This window comes from Scomber scombrus, chromosome 3 (genome assembly GCF_963691925.1).
Source record: "Scomber scombrus chromosome 3, fScoSco1.1, whole genome shotgun sequence".
Classification (NCBI taxonomy): Eukaryota; Metazoa; Chordata; class Actinopteri; order Scombriformes; family Scombridae; genus Scomber; species Scomber scombrus.
The window spans coordinates 18,463,159-18,485,037 of NC_084972.1; the positions used below are offsets into that span (position 1 = coordinate 18,463,159).

Consider the following 21,879-nt stretch of genomic DNA (forward strand, 5'->3'; position numbering starts at 1 on the left):
AAAGAAAGGAACTTTGAAGCTGAATTTCTCAAAAATGATACAGTAAATATGCTTGATACTGAGTGAGTGAACAGTCAGGATGGTCCTGGGGTTAAGTGTATTAACCTTTGTCAGAAATTATGGATCAAAGGTATTTTACAGTAGAATAAATATAGAGCATGAGGCCTTTTTTCAATGCAAAAGAAAGAACTTTGAGGCAGAATTTCTCAAAAATGATACAGTAAATATGCTTGATACTGAGTGAGTGAACAGTCAGGATGGTCCTGGGGTCAAGTGTATTAACCTTTGTCAGAAATTATGGATCAAAGGGATTTTACAGTAGAATAAATATAGAGCATGAGGCATGATTGCACGTGTATGAACCTTTGTCAGAAATTATGGATCAAAGGGATTTTACAGTAGCGTAAATATAGAGCATAATGCCGTTTTTCAATGCAAAAGAAGAAACTTTGAGGCTGACTTTCTCTCAAATGATACATGTTTGATACTAAGTCAGTGAGAGTAAACGTAGTCTTGAGGTGCAAAATGTCAAAAATTGGTATGAAAGCATCAAGCCTTTTCATAATAAAATAATTAGCATTTTAGATCAATAGCTTCTAGACTATGTGGCCTATCACATTGGCATGTCTGTTTTTACTGCCTTGGAATAACCGACGTTTTATTTTGAAAACTCGCTCCGTATCAGTGAACTACGTGCATTTGCCATACATTATAGAATACGAGCGCACTTGAAATTTTGGTGCGGCTGGCTTGACCACGAAAAGACGAACGCCGGCTCACTTGACCGCAGTGACGTTACTCCCACTTTTTTATTACTGGATCTGTTGGACTGGCACTATAGACACTGAGCAGTTAACACCAGACAAAACATGATTTCAGCATTATGACAGATGAATTAGCGCAACAGAATCCATGTTGAAGATTAATAGCAATTGTTAGGCCTTTCAACATACAGTATCAGCAGCATTATCAGTACGAAATCGCACAGCGTGGCTGCACAAAATTGGTCACAGTTACATCCACAGATAAACTTACAACAAACACTCAGAGTTGTGTCCTGTTAACCAAATGTATATGGGCTGTTGTACCCCTGTAGTGATTTTAGCTTTCCAGACCTGCACGTACAATTTATTCAATTTCTGTGGCTGTTTGTAAACATCAAATTAACAGTCACGTCTTTTGATTAACAGGTGTGCTGAATTGCTTGAAAATATCACTGTGATGAGAGATAAATGTCTATATAGCCTTTCATATAACATGTTTGATGGTAAATAACATTACAGATGTTGTGTCACAAATTAATCTGGGCGTTACGCTATCACAATTTAACATGGCTAACAGCTAACTCCACACCACGTTCGTGCTGAACACATACATACCTCAGTGTACGTTTCATTTATAGGCTGAGGGACAGTAGAAGCAATTCTTAGGTCGACTTCACATTAGATTCATGACGGAATATGAGATTGACAACAGGAACATTTTTAACTGATTTAATGCTAGTGATGTTAACAGTATTTTGACCAGGCATCGACACAGTCACCTATCACCAGTTAATTCAGCCACCAATTAATCTGACACACCGTCCGACTTTCCGAGTCGGACATCCAACTTCAGGTGACGTTCTAGTTGAAATTTCCAACTGGGAACTCTGAAATTCTGTATTCCGCGTACAACTAGAACGCACCTCATTCTAAGCTAACAAAATTGCAACAATTCTTATTTTCAGATGATTATGCACTAATTAAAACATATTTAAAAATATTATATTCCAAATATTATATATGTAGTTTCTACTAGCTGACACTAAATTCTCCACACTGCACCTTTAAAGTCATATTTTCAATAAGCTTAGAGAAACTTAACACTTTCAGCAGATGAATGTGAAAACAGCTTTCACATACATCATTGTGCACAGTAAAGGTCAAACATTCAGCTGTAGGAACAAGGAGAAAAACATATTTTTGAGTGAAAGGGGCCCATAAGGTTTTTTTCAATCTCTTCAGTCAGGATCCAGGACATTCATTTTGCAGAGCAGGAACATGCGCAGTCAGCAGCAGTCAGCTGACAAACACACACTGACAGAGACACACAGAGAGAGAGACAGAGGCTGCTTCACCTGACGACAAGTTCACTGACCGGGGTGAGTATTATGAGTTATAACTCTCACTATTTATTTTTTAATTAGTGACAAAGGTTGTGCTGTCATGTGATCCCTGCTCACTAACCTCTAGTCGTACTAGCACGCCGCTAACACGCAGATAGCTTCAGCCACAGCTACAGAGAGGATAATAAGTGAACTTAAACGAGGCTAGCACAGTTAGCCACATTAGCATTAATTTCGCCTGCGGCGATTAAACAGGTAATGGCCACTAACCGTTGACGTTACGTGCTCCTGGCCTAGAGGCTGGCGTCACAGCGGCAGGTCATGATTGTTTTTGTTTAAACTAAACACTGTCAGGACACCTAGGGGACGCAATGAGAAGCTATTTCAACCACTGACTGCCCCAGCCGTGTTATTTCCTATGTGATACGTCGTGTGTGTGTGTGTGTGTGTGTGTGTGTGTGTGTGTGTGTGTTTGTGTTTTTAATATTATGTCGTATCTGTCCTTTAGAGTGAATACGTCGTGTCATGCTGCCTGATAAAGATGGTCCAGCTGTCGGAGGCGGACAGAGCTCTGCTGCGGGAGAGGACCCCTCTGTGACCCTGTTTAGAGAGTACCTCCGTCTCAAAACTGTCCACCCAGAGCCTGACTATGGTGAGACCCTTTGATTCATTGGATCCAAGCCATACCTACTGAAATGTCTTGTTTAGTGTTTTGCATTCATTTTTGAGGGGGTCAAAATCAGAAGTTGGAGTGTGCACCTGGATGAGGAGCAAATGCAAATATACACTCAGGGTCACTTTATTAGGTACACCTGTGCAATCTAATTCAATTCTACTTTTTAAGTTTAGACATTTTCAGTTTTTGTTAACATTGTCAAAAAGGGATAATTCTACTTTATGTTCATTACTGAGGTCGTACTAAATGGTGGTGGCGTACTGAGGTGCATTATATTGACTGGCAGAGCTGTTGTATTGGATTGCAAAGGTGTACCAAATAAAGAGGCCAGTGAATGTATTCTGTGTCCCCCTCCAGAATACATAATACATAGTGTTTTCATGTTGCTGTTACTTCACTTGAATTATTAGTCAGATCTTATCGATTTATGCACCAACACTAACATAAAAATACTTTAAATGTGTGTTGTTTTTACTGATGTAAAACTGAAATGTAGTTGCACACTCCAGCTTGATAAAGACGTGCAGTGTGACATCTGTTTATCTTCCATGTATCATCTAATCATTTATCAAAGTTCATTTGTTATCAGTGCCGGCTGGAATTAAAGTTCATTCTTGTTATGTATGAAACACAGTGTGGAAAAGAAAGCTAAGCTCATAAACAAGAGATATAATAATATATAATATATCAAGAGGTTTTATAGACACATACACAGAAAAAGAGCAGATGGCTTCTCCCAGGTCTAGTTCCAATTAGAGTATATAATAAAATGAGAGAGAAATATAAAAAAAACTTTCAATTCAGTAGTCAAACCTTATTTTTGATCTTTAAAAATGTGGATCCTGACCAGAAAAAAAGAGGTTCTTTGCTGAAATCCCAGCTGTAACCTTCATCAAAGGGTACATCAGAGGACCTCAGACATTTAGGTTGGTTCAGGTTTCTGTCCATGAAGCCTCTGTTTATTTCGAGGTGTGCCAGTCATGACTAACTGGGAAGAGATCTTGCAGTTGATCTATGGGAACACTGGAGGGTCTACATCTCCCAGTTGGCCTGTGAGAATCTGGAATACCCTCATAGTGAGAGTAGGGAAAGTAATTAAGCCAGGGACCTTTGGACTTGTCTTCTCACCTGGTTGCTTCCACACACTAAAAAAATAAATGTCCGGAAAACAAATATGAATGTGATAAGACAGCTCGACTTTCTGTCTTGTCTTTCTGTGACCTTACCAAAGTCTGACAGTACCACCACGTCTATCCAGTGTTGCCAAATTTTCACACCAAGATTAATATTTAAATGCACTGTTCTGCCATCTGTTTATTCATTTATAGATGCTGCTCTTAGGTTCCTGGACAGAATTGCAGAGGAGCTTGGGCTACCCATAAAAAAGATTGAGGTGTGTGTCAGTCCATGTTAATCCATGTTACAAAGATTTGTGTACATGTTGTAAGTAAAGTAAACAGTGGGATAGGGCTGTCGTGTTTTCGTGCAATGCCAATACCAGTACCCTTAAAGTGATACAGATACCAATAAGGTACTTTAATTGATAACTTTTTTCTAGTTAATTTGATACCCATCGTGTGAATGGAAGCTTTCAGTGATTATTTTTGTCTTTTGTCTGTGAGCTCATACAAATAGTCATTTTTTTGTATATCTCAGTACAGAACAGATTTTCGGCAGGTATCATTTGACTGGAGAAGTTTCATTGTTATTCAATACTGAATTATTTTGGTCAATACTTTAAAAAAAAAGAAGGTATTTAGTACCAATACCCAGCCCTACAGTGGGCCTCATCTGTTGTTACCTTTGCCTCTAGGTTTGTCCAGGCAGAGTCGTGGTGATCATGACCTGGGAGGGGACGAACCCGGCCTTGAAATCCATCTTACTGAATTCCCACACAGATGTTGTGCCCGTCTTCCAGGTATGGTGTCCATGTTTGTCTACAGCTTTACAATCCTGTCATACCTGTTATGAACATGAAAAAAATAGATTTGATATCAATCTCTTCTCCAGGAACATTGGAAATACGATGCTTTCAGTGCTTTCAAAGATGCAGAGGGCAACATTTATGCCCGGGGAACACAGGACATGAAATGTGTAACTATACAGTGGGTATAAACTGCCTTGATAACTTGTCTTATTAAACAGGATTTGTGCTCTAGTGTTGTTGTGATCTTCACTTTTAACTATGTTCTATGAGCACACCTGTAGCACCCACTCATCCAACCTGCATACTGTCAGTTCAGACTGTCTCTTCTTTTATTTCTGTCACAACTCTGCCGTGTCTACGTTTGTTCTCTGTAGGTACATCCAGGCAGTCAGAAGACTGAAGGCAGAGGGACGGAAAATGTTGCGCACTGTGCATTTAATGTTTGTTCCTGGTAAAATATTTGATTGTTTCCTATCTCTATTTTTAGTTTGTTCTTAAATCTTATAAACACTTGGATGACCCACACAGGTATTGTACCTGATTAGACCTCTTCTGCTCCAGTATTGACATGTTCAGACTGCACTTGATTAGCACCATCCTCCCCCTTCTTTTTTTTTCACAGGGTGAGACAAATTAGACCTGTATCACTGGGTACACTCCAAAACCAGACTAAAAAAGTGCTGGTTTGAGCTGGTAGACCATTTCAATTAGAAACACAAAATTAGACAAATAAATATTACATGGCTTGTCAAAGGTTAATCTGAATGGAAAAGTTCATGTACTATCTCTTCCATTGCTTTTAAGCTGTAAGAAGATGAAATGAAAGTTTACCACAGCATGTTTAATACCTGCTGCTGTTTCATTATTATTTAATAATCAACACCATACCAGCGGCCTCTACTCCATTTAAGCAGGTTTCCTGCCCTTGTCACTGTGTAACAAGTGGCAAGTCAACATGGTAAAGAGGAGAACAGTAATTTCTATTGATACATGGAGTTTGGTGACTAGACAAAAGCTCTACCCAAGGTCTAATCAGCCAGAATGATTGAAAACACCTGTGTGGGTCTTTAATTACAACGTAATGTGTTCTTGTTTGGCAGCAGCTATACTCACTGCTTTATAGATACAATCATTGTTGCAAAATAAAATATGACATTCATAAATAAATATACATATCTCTTTTTAGATGAAGAAGTTGGAGGTCACAAGGGAATGGAAACATTTGTGACGCATCCAGAGTTCCAAAAATTAAACATTGGCTTTGCCCTCGACGAAGGTAAATAAATAACTGTTTGCAGCATTTTTTTTTTAAAGTTAATGAATAGAGAGCTGAACACAGAAGATAACTCAGTCACTTAATGAGGTGAAACTGGGGTCAGTATTTGAGTTTATACCGTGACCACGGATAATTCTCTTATGTTTAGTTGGGAGGCGTCTGTTAAAATTGTACATCTAAATACCTCATGCAGTCCAGCTAATAGTGTAATTAACACTATTATAGATATTAAACCGCAGGTTACTATAGCAACAGGACATCTTCCTTGGTGAAACTAAAATAACTGATAAAATAAACTTTGATGAATGATATGAAATGAATAAACTTTAAGAAACTGACAATGATTTAAATATATCCAGGTTTCCTTTGGGCAGTGACAGAGGAGCAATGCACTCCAAACCGACAAAGGTTTCAAAGGTGGAACCACCACTTTATATTGTGGTAACCTTTGCCTCCATCTTATTCCTGTATCAAGACAAATCCACCATCCTCTGGATTATTAATACAGGCTAACAGGCCATATCATAAGTGTGTTTGATTGAGTATGTGGTAACCAGGGTTAATGCCTGACCAAATATTCAAATGTTGTCATATCACTGTTCCTAGTTGCCCTCTTTGATTTTTAAGCCAAAGGTAAACAGGTGATGAATTTCAGTCATTATTTGTGTTCAGGAATCCTGACGTGGTGTAAGGGATGTAAATGCTAATCATCGACAATTGTCCTCTGTCTTTTAGTTTGTCTGTTTTATAGTTATAGTTGTATTTATGCAGTAGGCTAATGTTAAAAGTTAAAAATATGCTTTTTACATTATATCTGCATGTGCTCTATAGGTCTTGCCAACCCTTCTGAGGCCTTCACTGTGTTTTATGGAGAGAGGAACCCTTGGTGTGAGTATGAAATACATACTGCAAAAAGAAACATCTGATCAGATTCCAGGATTTTCCAAATTTTATTGTAGTTTGTTTGTAAAATTTTAAAAATGATAAAATTGATATGAACATAGTGACGTCTTCTTTTCAGGGATTACAATCCACTGCCCAGGAAGTCCAGGCCATGGGTCAAGGTTTGTGGAGAACACCGCTGCCGAGAAGCTGGTAAATGTCATTGTCATGTTGCCAGTGAATAAAACTAGTTTTAATAATGAAGACCTGTTACAAGGACTGCCAGATGGTGTCAGTGATGATAGTTGTCCTTTCTATTTCTTACAGCGCCAAATCATAAACTCTTTCCTGGACTTCAGAGAGAAGGAGAAACAAAGGTGAGACTGGAAGAATATTTACACTTTCATCTGTTCTGTGTATGGCATGACTTTTCTCATAAATACACTGTGGTTTTCTAAAAAAAAAAAAAAAGTACTGCTACTAAGGTGTTTTTAATTAAACCTTTAATGAGCTTGATTCATGGGCAAAGCTAAAGAACGTAAGCAGCCCTGCTCTAATAATCTGCCACCTGTGTTCAAGCACATTTATCAAGATAATAACCCTAAAAATGAAGCAACACTCATGGAACAGGGATGTTATTATGCAGTTTGTGTAGTAAATGTTTGTGAGAGATTTAACAGATGTTCCACAAATACCTGAAAAACGGAAAAATGCATAAAATATATGGAATTTGAACTAGTACAGGGGTTTATTCAGTTGTCTTGCATAGTAACACTTAATTCTACTGGGCACTAACTTTCCAATTTGTCGAAGTTGATTTCTTAGAAAGTTGCATGTAAATATATAAACTCAAAACATAAAACTAAAATGCCATTTTCATGCATTCATTACACAATTCTTCAAAGAAACTTCCAAGTAAATTATTTATATATTTAATTATATATAAAATACAGTGTTTATCCCCCTTGGAAGAAATTTTATTAATTTGATTGGCCCCTGCTTATTTGAAAGAAATGCTGGGTGGCTCATGAGCCATTATTTGTTGTGTTTGTGTCCCAGAGACATTTGAAATTTGTATAAGTGAAAACAGTGAATTGCTTTTTACTTTCTTTAACAAGAAGTTATGTTAGTTTTCCATTTTGCTCTTGCAAAAATTGGACTTTAGATTTATTAGAATTGCATTTTAGTTACAGTAGTTTCATTATGACAATGTTTGTGGATTTCAGGCTAAACACCAGTGAGTGTTTCACACTAGGTGACGTCACCACAGTAAATATGACCATGGTGAAAGGGGGCGTGGCCTACAATGTCATCCCTGCTGAAATGGATGTCAGCTTTGACCTAAGAATACCACCTACAGTAAACCTACAGGTGTGTGAATGTGTGTCTGTATCTGCAGACTTTATGACACGCCCTCCTTCTCAAGTTAACTCCACACTCACCTCTTAATCGTTATTATTATTCTGGCAGGAGTTTGAAAAACAGATCAAACAGTGGTGTAAGGAAGCAGGGGAAGACATCACTTATGAGTTTGCTCAGGTCAGTATGCTCTACACTGCTGTATAACCGCTGTTGGTTTGTTCCTGTTGTCAAATGGATTAAACTCGCTGCCGTCCTTTGCAGAAACACATGAACCAAAATGTGACATCGACAAAGGAGAGTGATCCTTGGTGGAGCGCCTTCAGTGGAGCCTGCGAGGCAATGTGAGTTCCCTGTACATACTAAAACATTATGTTGTGTTCATCTTGTGTGTTTCATGTTAGATTGTAGATCCAGAGGCAAAGACAATGTATGTACATGCCACATGCATATACAAATATCATTTTCTATTGACACCACACAACACATTTAAAGCTTTTAGTATATTGTGACAACTTTAACTTCACTTTTGGGCTCCAACTCCAATTCAATATGGACAAAAGGAATTTTTGGAATTAAGTTAATTTGTCTGTAATGAGTGTGTATTCATATTCTTTTAAGCCTTGCTGAATAATTTTACCATATGAACTCTCTGAAATGTACTTCTGTTAAAACCGATAAGCGATCGAATACTTAGACATCTCAAGAATAAAATGTGTCCGCTGTATTAGTCGATAATAAATTAATTTTTTGGTTTTCTCTAATATTGCTTACACAATCCTTTAACACACTTTCACTCCCTGAGTCTTCACACCTTAGTTGCAAATGTTCACACAGCTTCCACAATATTCTGTTCTTGTCTTTGTCTACCTTGTTTACAATTACTCATCTTAGCATCTGAGAAATAAATAATTCTTCTCTCTTTCATTTACTATGTATTCTATTGAAAATATAGAGGGATTTTTTGATCATATCTGACGTGCAGTCAACTGCACTTTTATCCAGATAACTGTAGGTGAAAAAAACATAAAAGTACTGTGCTTGCATCATGTAAGATAAGTCTCATGTAGTATATCTTTTCTGCAGGAATATGACTCTGGAAAAAGAGATATTTCCAGCTGCCACAGATAGTCGTTTTATTCGTGCGGTGAGTATGGGCCAGGGACAATAAGAACGAAACCTCCATGAAAATGAATTCATCCATTTATCATGACATTTCAAATTGTTGGGCAAAAGCAATTTTTGTGCTTCAGTTCTGTTTGTTTGATGATTCCAGGTGGGTATCCCGGCTATCGGTTTTTCCCCAATGAACCGGACACCAATCCTGCTGCACGATCACAACGAGTATCTGAACGAGCACGTCTTCCTGAAAGGCATCAAGGTGTACGAAAGGCTAATCCCAGCTATCTCCAGTGTACCTGCCCTTCCCGCTGAGGCTTAGACAAGTCCTCTATTAATGCTCTCTCAAACATATTTCACTGATTATCTTAATCTTTAACTTGAAGGAGATTGCAGAGATTACCAAAGAAGAATAATGTATATCATTAAGCCAAACTGAGCACTTAGCCTTTGGTATTATTGATTTTTTAATTATTTTTATGATTCTCAGGATAAATGCACAGCAAACTTTGCATTATTCAGTATTGCAGCAGTTTAACAGCATACTGACTGTTTGTTAACATTGTTGATTGAGTGCGCCTGTGAGTATGCAGTCTTAAAATAATATCGCCCTACTGTGTAAACCACGTTTACCATTAGTATGGAAAAAAATCAATATACATTCATGTGGAGATGACTTTGATTGATAAATTGTTTGATCATGTCATTTGATTGCCACTGTTTCAATTTTGTTTGATTTTAAAAGTAGCTTTCCATAGATAGAATTTTATTTAATAAACTGGAATTGAATAAATATGTTTGTTCATTACTTTCATCCCAATATTTTCTCTGGTGTGAGTTAGAGATCTGTGTCTGCCACACTGACATGCAATTAAAAAGACTAATGAATGAGAGGCAGGATTAGAGCTGTTATGGAGGAAGATTTCTGACTGCTTACGGCAGCGAGGATTTAACCTCCAACCAACCAACCATCTGCTTCAAGGACAGGATTTAACATAACTACATCAATAAAAACACTCAAAATATCAGCTAAAACATGAATCCATCAGAGCAGCATTCAAATCATCACAAATTGCATCTCAAAATGATCATTGAGTACAGTGTTTGGGTGTCCTGATGGGAAGTCCAGCCTACACACATCAATGAGCATTATGCACTAAATACACTTACTTAGTACTAATTAGCAAATGTTAGCATGCTAACACTAAACGAAGATGGTGATTATTGTAAATATTACACCGGCTTAGCATCAGCATGTTAGCATGTCCATTGTGAGCATGTTAACACTTCTTTGCTTAAGAGCAACCTCACAAAGCTGCTAGCACGGCTGTAGACTCTTCTTGTCGTCATATTTAATGCAGTCAATTAGTGCATAATTAGTTTTAATTCATTACACTGATACATTCTATATTGGTCATACAAATAAACACATATAACCACATTTTATAATCTATTGTAAAAAGATAAAGTAATTGGTTTGACTTTCACTGCTGAGCTATTTTGTGTTTTTACAGTGAAACGAGGTGTCTCAAGAGAATTTGCTTTAAATGATGAAGACAGAGTTGGAAATATTTGCAAACATGCATGTCTTGAAATAGGGGTGCAATAAGGGAAATGAGAAATTTTCTTTTAATTTGTAATGCTGTTTACTTGAGATAAAGGTCGGTCTCATCTACAGTTCAGTTCCCTTTGGAGTTGCCGTCCAATTAACAGTGTTAGGCTCTCCAAGGGGGACTGGCAGGAAGACTGCAGTCAGTAATTAGTCTTCTCTCTCCCCGGGACATGACAGCAGTATTAGCACATGGGGCTGTCAGGGGGATGACTAAAGCTGAACCCACATCCTTCCTCCCAGAGGGGGCAGGAATAGGTGCAGTCATCCTGTCGGGTCAGCTGTGAAGCATCTGAGTGTCTAGCTGTGGAAACAGACTCTGTTAAACAACTTACAAGCTTTATGTTCCTATATTTGAGGAGAGCTTTACATTACAAACACCTCCAATGTAAAAATGCAGCCAGTTCATTCTGGTTTGAGGCTAAAATTATATTTATATGCCTGTTATTTCTCTGGTAATGATTAACTGCAAAGGCGCAATTCCCTTTTTCTCTTCCTCCCTCGACAGTTGCTCAGAGGTGAGGATCAGCTTCAATAACATGAGGCCTGGGTTAGGTGGGGATTCAGGTCTTGGTCAAGGACAACTGTGCATAAGGCTTAACCCCATGGGGAGCTTTAACCTGACTCCTCCAGTCTCTCCCTACACCCTGCTTTGGTCTTATCAGATTATTATGATGATATACACTCTCAAAGACATATTGCCAATAGGGGACTGACTTGCATTTACAATGGCTGCAAGCTGGCCTGCAGGGATGACATGAGAAGGTGAGCAGAAGAGTACATTCTTTACCCCCCTGTGGAATAAAGCAGATCACTATATATTAAGAAAGCAATCTTCATATCACTACTCTTATAGAGCTGTTTCATATTCTGCATCTTCGTCATCCCACAGTTGAGTCGCAGAAAGCTGTTAATATTCACAGATGCTGCAGTGTATGAAGGAACATACATACTGTAAATTCTCCAGCTGAGCGGTATTTCTTTCTGCTGTGCTTTCCTGCTGTGCAACCATAACTGTCCTCTGGTGGTAATTACAGCCAAACCCTGTTGTGATAGCCACAAGACTTCAGCTTAAGTGGGGAATAATTGATTTCAGTTCTTTCACTGTACTGTGGTTTGTTGTCTTGTTTGCTATTTTTTCATGATCACATAGCTCAAGATATTTATTTTGATTATCTGCAACTAATCTGAAAATCTGTAATAGTAAAATATACTAAATAATACTTTAGAAGACATTTATGTTTATTGTTGGCATGTCAAATTTTGATAATATATCTTGCAGTATTATTTTGGACACTTGGTGGCGGTCATTATATGCACAAGGTTGTGTATGTTGGTGCACAGGTGACAGGAAGTCGGAGGCACAGGTAGGGAGAGTGCATACAGTTCTCAGAGCAACACGCTCCAACTTGCCGAACTGGAATCTCTTTGCATAACTAACTCAATAAACAACAAACTAAACTGCAGCCACCGACTGCAAAATCTGTTTATTGGGTCTACATAAAAATCACCTTGAATGATTTAACACAATCTCTTGTGTATTTGTACGTAATATTGCAAAATTGGTAGTGTCTCTCTCTATCCTATCGTAGTCAAGCTGCAAGATAAGAGAATTATGTGTTCACTTTTTTCACCTATGGTCTAGTGTTATTTTCACATCTGGGAGTCCATAATTCATTGCTTTATGTGCTCACTTCTGGGGAGTACAAGATTAGTCTGTTAGGAGGTCTGCAAAGAAGAAAATGCTGTTGAGCCCCTGTTGAGTCCTCATCTACCACATTATGTATGCTCCATCTAAAAATCCAGGTTCCTATTTAGTAAAGTGTCCATGTTAGACTGTAAGGATACTGTACCTTCATAGACCCAGAGACGAACACCCCTCACATTCTGGAATAATACAATTTAGCCCTAGGTTGTCTCTGTATCAAGTAGTTTGTAGTAAATTGATTAAACCCAACATTCGTCAGGGATGTGCACCATTATGTAAGCATTAAATAAACTAGATGGGGGTCCAAAACACAAGATGATAATATGGGACCCACCCTATTTGATATAGACCTTTGTCCCAGCAAGTGTTGACATGTCAAAGCAGTCAGGGCACAGGTGTAATAATAAACGTTAATGATGGCTGCAATTAGTGGTGATCATGTTTGTGGTATAGTGTGCATACTTGTAATGAATCATTACTCATCATCACCTGTCTTGGGCTTTTCCTGCTTTGACTAATCAAAATGTCTGCAGTGAAATAATTATATATATTTTTTTATTTTTCAGTTTTTGTTGATATTGTCAGAAAAGTGGTTATTCTACTTTATGTATATTATTGACATCATAATGGGTGATGTTGGACTGGAGTGCATTATATATTGAATGGTATTCCTAAAATGTTGTCCACTCCATTAACATACATGAGTGGGTAAAGTGTGTTGGACTGCATTAGAGTAGCTATGCATGTGTTTCTAATAAAGTGGTAGGTGAGTGTATGTACATATTAATGAAATATATTTGCATATTAATAGACTGACATTTTAAGGATTTTTAACATGGCAACCTACCTTTTTGTATGAATCAAATGAGACACAATTTCGTCTCCAAGCATAGTATTTTTTTTTTCCCGGAGGGGTCTTTTTCCTCATTTTGTTGCTATCAGGACGCCTTGAGGAATTTAACTTGGCCTTCAGTAACCTTGGTTGCCTTCAGACAACCAGCTTTCACTGTTGTATAAAAACTAAATTTATGCTGATGATAACTCCCACGTGGCTCTGCAGAGATAAATAAAGCCAAACTAGATTATTCTACTGCTCCGCTGTTGCCTGGTGAGCGTGAACGCGCCTGGATGAGAGAGAGAGAGAGAGAGAGAGAGAGAGAGAGAGAGAGAGAGAGAGAGAGAGAGAGAGAGAGAGAGAGAGAGAGAGAGAGAGAGAGAGAGAGAGAGAGAGAGAGGTGTCGTGAACGCGCCGGCCTGTGTGGTGGAGGAGGTGGTGGTGGTGGTGGTGTATGTGGGAGCAGGAGGAGAGACTCTGCAGTGTCTTGGCAGCTGCATTAGTGCATCTCCCACCGTCCGCGATGCCTCCACGGCCAATGCTTGCCTCCTCCGCGTTCACTTGACAACACAAACCGATGATGAACTGGTCGGGAAACTGAGTCTGGACGTTCACACCAGATCGTTATATATACTGTATATGCCTCGGAGACAGTCCGGAGCTGTTCATTCACGTACCGAAACCCCGTGTGACGAGCATTTTTAATGGAAAATGGCGATAGGCAAAAGGTCTTGCAGCATCGTCTGCTTTGTATCTATCCAGATCATCTTGATTTTCAGCGCATCGTGGCCTGGAGCGGAAGGTCTCACATTCCCCCAGCAATACACGTAAGTAACAGCCACCCAGGCTCTGTGGTGGGAGACAACTTTGGGCTTGTCCACTCAGCTCTGGTGTCAAGAGACACTTCAGTCAACCCTGTTCAGTTTGGTGTTTATTTCATTTGGCGATTGCATCAACGTAAAGGCTCTGTATTTAAAGCTCAGTGAAAGGTGTAGTCCTCACAGTATGACTGGGCATGCATAACAAAGATAGATCATTTATAGATAGGGCCTGTGCAATCAGGTTCGAGTGTCTCAAGTAAACAGAAGACTTTAAAATGTCTTCTTTTTTAAATATCAGATACAATTAGTAGTATTTAGGGACTAAATATAGGCACATATGATGAGTTATAACACTCATTTTGGTGGCATATTCCTCATAATCAGATGTTTTGTTTATGTAATTAAAAAATTACAGTATCATGCCAAATAGTCTGCTTTTTTTAAGAGATGATGGCATGGATGGAGAGATGTTTCCAATGTGATCCTTCACAAGTGAAGTTTTAGGTGAGGCTGACCATGCCTTTAATTACTCAAAGAAGTCAGATATCACTGAATTTAAATATGTGCAGTTGTTGTTGTAAAAGTGGAAAAAGTGTTTTTCCCCCCCCAATGCTGTACTTGTACTAGAGTACTAGATTTTTCCATACAGGCTTGCAAGGAAAAAAGCATAACAATTTCTTTAATTTTGAGAAACACTTGGCTTTCTCACAACCTCTTAAGAAATCCATCAGTACAGTATAGCTACTAGTAGTTCTCAGTAGTACTAGAAGTAGGCCTACTCGTTGCAGGGACGAAGAAGAAGGTGTGGTTTTTACTGTTACTTCTTGCTGCAGGCTGCATAAGAATGAACACTTTCTCTCTTTTTTTCGATTGATCCTGTGCTTAGTTCTACGTTCTTAACCTTTAACCCGTTGCCGTTAAGTACAGCTGGCACTAAACTTGAAACTACAGTTATCTGGGCCCACCTCCAGGCTCCGCAATCAGGCTGCTCTGGAGGGAGGAACAGCGGCCAGATGGTCCACTCATCTTCGGGGCACAGTGAGGGATTTCTGGCCAATCACAACTGGAGAACTAGAGATGTATTTACCAATTAGAAAAGGGAGTCTATAAATCAGGGAGCTGTTAGGGTGTGTGTATGCATGTGTGCGTGTTTTTTTTAAATGATGAATTGGGTTATTTCAAGTAGGGTAGTCATTGCTTTCTCCTCCTCTTCCTCCTCTTCCTCCTCCTCCTCCTCCTTCTCCTCCTCCTTTCTGCTGATTTTTCTGCTGAGTGCTCTGAAACAGCTACATAGCCCTCTGCCCTGGGTCTCTTCATGTAAGCTAAATGAAGCAGAATCGCTACGCTGAAGAACAGCATCTCATTCCAATTAAGAATTAATACTGCAGCAGTGAGGATTTATTCTCCCTCTCTCACTTATGCCCTTTTCACTCCCCTCCCCTTCTGTCTTGACTCTGTCTCTTGCTCTTTGTCTCTGCAGATACATAGATAGATAGATAGATAGATAGATAGATAGATAGATAGATAGATAGATAGATAGATAGATAGATAGATACATAGATACATAGATACATGGATACATACATAGGCAGATAGATGGATGGATAGCAACTCTATCTCCTACCAATTTTGTTTATATATTACTAATTGCCTTGCTAATACGTTGTGGAAGAAGCATCTGCTGCCTGGATTACTGGCAACAATTTTTCACTCCAGGAAATGTCCTTACACTCCACAGAGGAGTTGGTCGGGTTAGATGCACTTTGAGACTGTAGACAGGGGTTTATTTTTGTTGTGAGTTTGTCAACAGTAGTCGATAACAGTCGATTAATGTAGTGGTTCTCATATTTGGGGGAAGTCATTTGATTCATATGGGGACAATAAGCAAGAGTGATGCTATTGTGGCAAAGTTGTCACTGTTCAAGTTAGCAAGATTTATTTGTACAAAACAACATGTTAAATGCTAAATGTATGCAGCTTTAACATAAGGACATAACAACTCATATGACAAATTCTATCTTATTCTCGACTTTACTGTACATTTAGAGCCTGGTGACTTGAGTCTTAAACTTTTAGGATTTTTCATTTATGCAGAAGTAAAGCACTCAGTTTGAGAAACACTAAATACATTGTTTAGGTTTTTATGTCAGAAAACAGGTCCCACAGGCCAAGGGAAATTTTTTGGACCAGTCCAAAACCCAAATGTAGTCAATTTGCAGTGATATAAAACAGAACATAGTAGCATCCTCAAATTGGTTTTGGCATTTTTGCTTTATAAATGACCTGAACTATGAATCAACAATCATAATTGTTGTAGATTAATTTTCTGTTGATCACCTAATTGAACTATTGACTAATTGTGTTAACACTACATGCTTTTAAATATTAAGTCTTGTCCCATTTCATGCTCCTTGCCAGCATTTAATCTTTCCCAAATGTTAAAGTACTAATGAAATCAAACTGTTTATGTTTTTCTGCTACAGCTTACATATCTGTTTCATGATGATGCCTTCTATCATTGCGCTCATTAAGAATACCATCAGTTCTTCATCTACATATATACAGCCAATCAAATCACTTAATTTTAGACCGTATTTGGATAAAGCAGTAATGTCACTGTTCTATCACAGGCAGATCAGGCGGTCACACTGAGCCTGATAGCAGCACAAGAGCCACAGACAACAACAACAACCCACATTAGCTTTCCTGCTAAAGTCTCCTTCTTTGCCTGCTAAAGTCTCCTTCTTATCTTACTTACAAACACTTTGCCCTGAGCCTTAGCTTGTTGATGAAGCGACCAAACAGACATTCATGTGGAAAAAGTGCACTGTTAATGTCAGTTAGCAGGCTAGGTAGCTAATTAGCGGCTCAACTGAGGAACATTAACAAGCATGTCAACATACCTCAAAATGTCAGTTCAGTGTGATTAGATCCTGGTTAGTTTTCAATACCACTGCTAACAACATATTGTAGATGTCCAACATGAACATTTTGTGGACAGTTTGCAGATAGATAGATAGATGGATAGATGGATAGATGGATAGATGGATAGATGGATAGATGGATATGGCTCATACTTACATACGTACATGTCTCCTCCATCTCTTTCTAATACTCCACCTATCGCTCCTTCTGCTCCACCCTCCCAGCCTCTCGTTCTCTCCGCTGTAAGTGAATATGGGTCACATCATGTAGGCCCTCTCTTTCTCTAATCCCAGGGGTGTGTGAGTATAGCAGGTAACAGAGTAGAGGCACAAGTGCGCTTTGCTGTTCAGCTCTGCAATACAGAGTTTTCTGATGTCCCACAGGGCTTGAGAGAAGAGGAAATGGAGCACACAGTAAAAAAATTAGGATTGTGCTTCAGCTGCGCTGACTCACACAGTTAAAGTCTGCAGTTCTGTGGGCTACAGTCATGTAACAAACCTGGTTTACTCATACAGAAGAATTTACATGCATTGAAATCGTCTTTGGTTGCTGTCATCATCACTCCTGCTTACACTGATCATACAGAGATCAGTTCTTAACGGGATTCCCATGAAAGTGACGGGGAAAATCCACAATCCTCCTTCTGTGCAAATATATGAGACTTCAACAGTGCCCCTCATGGGGATTTGGTATTGGTATATTTGACAAACTTGGACGGCTGGAGCGATTAGCTTCACCTGAACAGTCATTTCTACACAGAATGAGCACTGTGGATTTTGTCTTGGCAAAAAGTCAGGTCGTGGAGTCATGGATCTCTTGGCGAGCAGTATGGATGGACAGGGAGAATCATTTAAGCAACCAGAAATGATTTCCTTATGCATAGGTGGCTGTTCTATTAAGATAGATTTTAAAAATGTGCAATATACCTGCTGGATTGCTGTTATTGTACACCGTATAGTTGCATTTAAATGAACAAAAAGCAGCACATCAATCCATTAAGAATGATCAAGAATCAATCAAATGTGGATTTAACTTAAATGTGATTTAGGATTTGACTTTCCTCTATGGATTTCCTCACCTGTTTTGGTTATTTATGGTGTTCCCAATTTATAAATTTGAAAACAATGAAACACAGACAAAATGTATAAAATCAGATTGATTGAGTCTCATAAATAATCCCAAGATTGCAAATGAAAGCCTGGCTCTTGTCTCTGTGTGTTTCTTTTTTAAATCAGGGCTACTTTTATATTAGATCTTTTATTTCTGCCAACAAATAAGAATTGTGTGTTGTTCTGTGTAATGTCTGTGTTTCCCTTTAGCAAAAGTAGCTGCTCAGTTATCATTTTCACAAACCTGAAATCAAGGTGACTGCAGTAATCACATTAACACACTAGCCTATGAATGATAATTTGATAGAAAATTAATGACAACTAGAATAAGTTTCTAAAAGTGTTTTTTTTTTTTTTACTGCTTCAGACTGAAAATGATCTCACTTTTGAATAGTGTTATGCTTGTTGTTGCTGGAGAGGAACATTTTTAGCTAAAAAAAAGTCTGTACCCAGAGCCATCCATTCATCATCACATCTACTAGTCATTTAAGTCCACTATGTTCAGCTCTTACTAAAATCCAAAAAAGTGGAGGGAGGGGGTTGTTAATAATTAAATAAAGTCCTGATTGCCTTGTGAAAAGTGAAAATCTCTCTGAAAGAGTAGCCATGTCTTTCTTTGGATGTGGACAGTTGAGTCAAGATTTGTGGCCTGTCCTACGCTAGAAACAAGACCAACAAGACTTTAATCTGTGATGTTGTCTCGTAAATCTGCTGGGAGCTGTCAGACTGATAATGAATTGACTCTCTGGGCACTAACAGGATCCAGGGCTATTTTCCGGGTATTAAGATTTATTTCCCGGTTCGAAGTCGTTTAGGGAGAGAGTCCAAATTAATTTTTTGCCTTCACAATGTCTTCTTTAATCCATTTAGCCAGGCTAAATTACAGGATCACCTGTTTGGGCAATGAATGAAGGTTGAACCAGTGAGGTGTAAGTCTTTATGGAAGCTAGATAGATAGATAGATAGATAGATAGATAGATAGATAGATAGATAGATAGATATAGATAGATGTAAACTTTATTGATCCCCTTTTAAATTGAAATTTAGGGTCCAGCTGCATCCATTCAGTGATCCTCAGGGTCTCTTGATGATACGGTAGCAAAGTCTGAGCATGCAGGGAGTCTATAACACAAATACTATATAGTCTCTAGACTCCTAAAACATATTTTGACCTCACAGAGTTGATTTCGTCTCATTTTAAATGCCTTTCCAAACCACTCGCTATCTTTCCACTTTCCAGCCACACACCATTCACTTCAATACCAAATTGTTGAAATATTATATTCCAATGCAAATTTCTGTTCTGTTATGAAAACTGCAAGAAGGTGGAGGCATCTGCGATTCATCACAAGCTCCTTTTATGCCACCTCTCTTTTTCTTGAGATCTGCTTGATGTTTTTTTCCTCTGTTACTTTATATTCTAAAAATAATAAGATTGCTCATGGAAGAAGAAGAGGGTGAGGGTGTTACTCAAGGATATGCACTTTTCTGGACATGTTCCTTCCCGAGTCGGGGGGTAAAATTATCCCAGAATGAACTCTGCATCCTATTGATGTTGTTGTTTTTCTGGAGGATAAAATGTATACTTTTAAAACTGGATGTCCCTTATTAATCGATGTATCCTCCTTTTCTTGTGAATGCCACTTGAACATCAAGGGTGATGTTTGTGTGGGCTGAGAGGGAATTAGCTGCAGGAACCACATGTGCTGATACAGTGCTGGTGGTGTTTCTGGCGCCTGGTGTGCATTGGATGGTGGGTGTGATTTCTGTGCTGGAGTTGGCATTTAACAAAGAGATTTTTTGATGTGCTGATGGTGTTGGACACTCATTGGTTAAATAGCCAGTTACCCAAACATTTTGACTCATTTGAAATATGTTCTCTTTTAAAAACATGTTGGCGCTGGCAGTCCTCACCATCATCAGCTGCCGTTTGGTCCTTGCCAAACGTTTGATGCACTGACAACACAACTGGTTGCACTGATGTGATTAAATATCTAGTTAGTTTGTAACAAATTCAGCTCCTGCACACATTTTCTTACGTGCGTTCATCTTGTCACTGTTAGAGCGTTCAGGGTCAAATGTTGCTGGATTGAAAAGGAATTTGAACATAAACACAATCTATAGGATGAGAGTTGGAGAAGAATCAATAAAACTGGCAGACTTATATTGTCATTGTGGGATGACTATCCAGTAAGCAGTCCACAATAAGAGTGAAATACAAATTAGCTTTTTATTTAGTCTTCAAATGCTGAACATAGTGTACAACACAACATAATAACAATTCTGAAATTAACTTATGTTTATTTTTGAGGAAAAATTCAATGTAGATGTTTCTCTCACTGCCATACTAAAACTTGACCTTGGATTCCATATTTTCTAAGTCTTTTGGTGATTATAATATGTATTTAAAACATATCACCCTATATGCAAAATGATTTTTCTAATTTCAATAATAATTAAGTCTAATGTAGATAATTTGACGAGCTGTAAATACTATCAGATTTCCACACTGCAGTCCACACATTCTATAACTTAACATTATAAGGATTTGTACGTCTATTTTCAGACAAAATATAATTAAAATACAACTTTTGGAGACTGAGGATACTGTAACACAAAGGCAGAGTTGTATGAAATCAGCTTCTGGACAAATAGCTGTTTGTTACTGCAAAGTTATAAATGAAAATCATCAAAGCAAGTTGTGGGTGGATTTTATTTGGGGCCAAAGCGATGTCTTCTGGTTCAGAACTGATAACACAGTGCAGGATAAGATGGGCTTGGAAAGTCAGGCGATTTGCAGTTGAAGTAAAAACAGAACACAACCCACGTTTCACTGCAGTCTAATGAGCTTCTTCACCACACAAGCTCATCACAGTGCCATGCCTAATTTATCAGGTTTCTGACATGGAGCGAGACAGTTACCGCTCTTCACAAACATGAATTTAACTGTCCAGATATTAAACTTTAAAGCCAACTACAAGCCGAAGTGTCCAGAAATGTTATTAAACACTCCTGAAGACTCATGTATACCTCCTTTCAACAGCTTTTTTGCAATGTCATTTAAATAAAAGTTGTAGAGATTTGGGAAATGCAGCACACTGTATTCAGCTGTAATCAGACATATTTTTCATTAAGGGAGGTCAAAAGTCACAGATCTGACCAGTTTTTTTGTCCGAGTAGTCTACAGTCTACTTATTTTTTTAGTTTTCCTGGCCTGCATTACTGTGGCTTTATTAATTGTGATGATCACAATGTGCAAGCACATGTACTGCATGTAGATTTTTTAAAATTTACTACATGTTTATCAAAGAGCCATAAGATTTAATCCTGCTGTTTTCAGAGTACAGTTGTCAAGCTTCTCGGAAATAAAGCAAGTTTTTATAATGTTTGTGATATTTCTGTTGCAGCACCACCACCCCTCCACACATACACACATACACACACAAACACACATATTATGTATCTTTTCCATTTGTTTGGCTTTTGTGACAGTCAGCTTTTGATGTTTTTCACCAGGATAATGCAC

At 38.4% G+C, this 21,879-nt stretch overlaps 2 protein-coding genes across 3 annotated transcripts in view; both read left to right on the forward strand.

Moving 5' to 3' along the window:
• The first annotated feature begins 1,987 nt into the window (after positions 1–1,987).
• Positions 1,988–10,139, forward strand: LOC133977330 (aminoacylase-1-like). Of its 2 annotated transcripts, none has more exons than XM_062415446.1 (15): positions 1,988–2,143; positions 2,616–2,759; positions 4,112–4,176; positions 4,597–4,701; positions 4,794–4,888; positions 5,085–5,161; positions 5,897–5,986; positions 6,818–6,874; positions 7,008–7,081; positions 7,196–7,245; positions 8,095–8,239; positions 8,339–8,407; positions 8,492–8,571; positions 9,314–9,374; positions 9,504–10,139. In XM_062415446.1, exons 2-15 carry the CDS (start codon positions 2,633–2,635, stop codon positions 9,666–9,668), a joined length of 1,260 nt encoding a protein of 419 aa, XP_062271430.1. In that variant the 5' UTR covers positions 1,988–2,143; positions 2,616–2,632; the 3' UTR covers positions 9,669–10,139. The 2 variants fall into 2 exon arrangements, with proteins under 2 accessions (XP_062271430.1, XP_062271432.1); XM_062415448.1 differs by lacking the exon at positions 1,988–2,143 and adding an exon at positions 2,241–2,362.
• A 4,070-nt stretch (positions 10,140–14,209) lies between these two features.
• LOC134006020 (voltage-dependent calcium channel subunit alpha-2/delta-2-like) overlaps positions 14,210–21,879 on the forward strand; it is a 31,395-nt gene continuing 23,725 nt past the window's right edge. The window contains exons 1-2 of the mRNA XM_062445080.1: positions 14,210–14,325; positions 15,242–15,398. Of these exons, the coding sequence (XP_062301064.1) occupies positions 14,210–14,325; positions 15,242–15,398 (273 nt within the window). The remainder of the gene's footprint in view (positions 14,326–15,241; positions 15,399–21,879) is intronic.

What these genes read in the sequence shown, in the direction of transcription:
- LOC133977330 (XM_062415446.1), top strand. Translation starts at nt 2,633, where the DNA reads ATGCTGCCTGATAAAGATGGTCCAGCTGTCGGAGGCGGACAGAGCTCT. An exon ending in AGAGAGAAGGAGAAACAAAG is followed by an intron (nt 7,246 to 8,094) that starts GTGAGACTGGAA and finishes TGTGGATTTCAG; the next exon opens with GCTAAACACCAGTGAGTGTT. An exon ending in TCACTTATGAGTTTGCTCAG is followed by an intron (nt 8,408 to 8,491) that starts GTCAGTATGCTC and finishes CGTCCTTTGCAG; the next exon opens with AAACACATGAACCAAAATGT.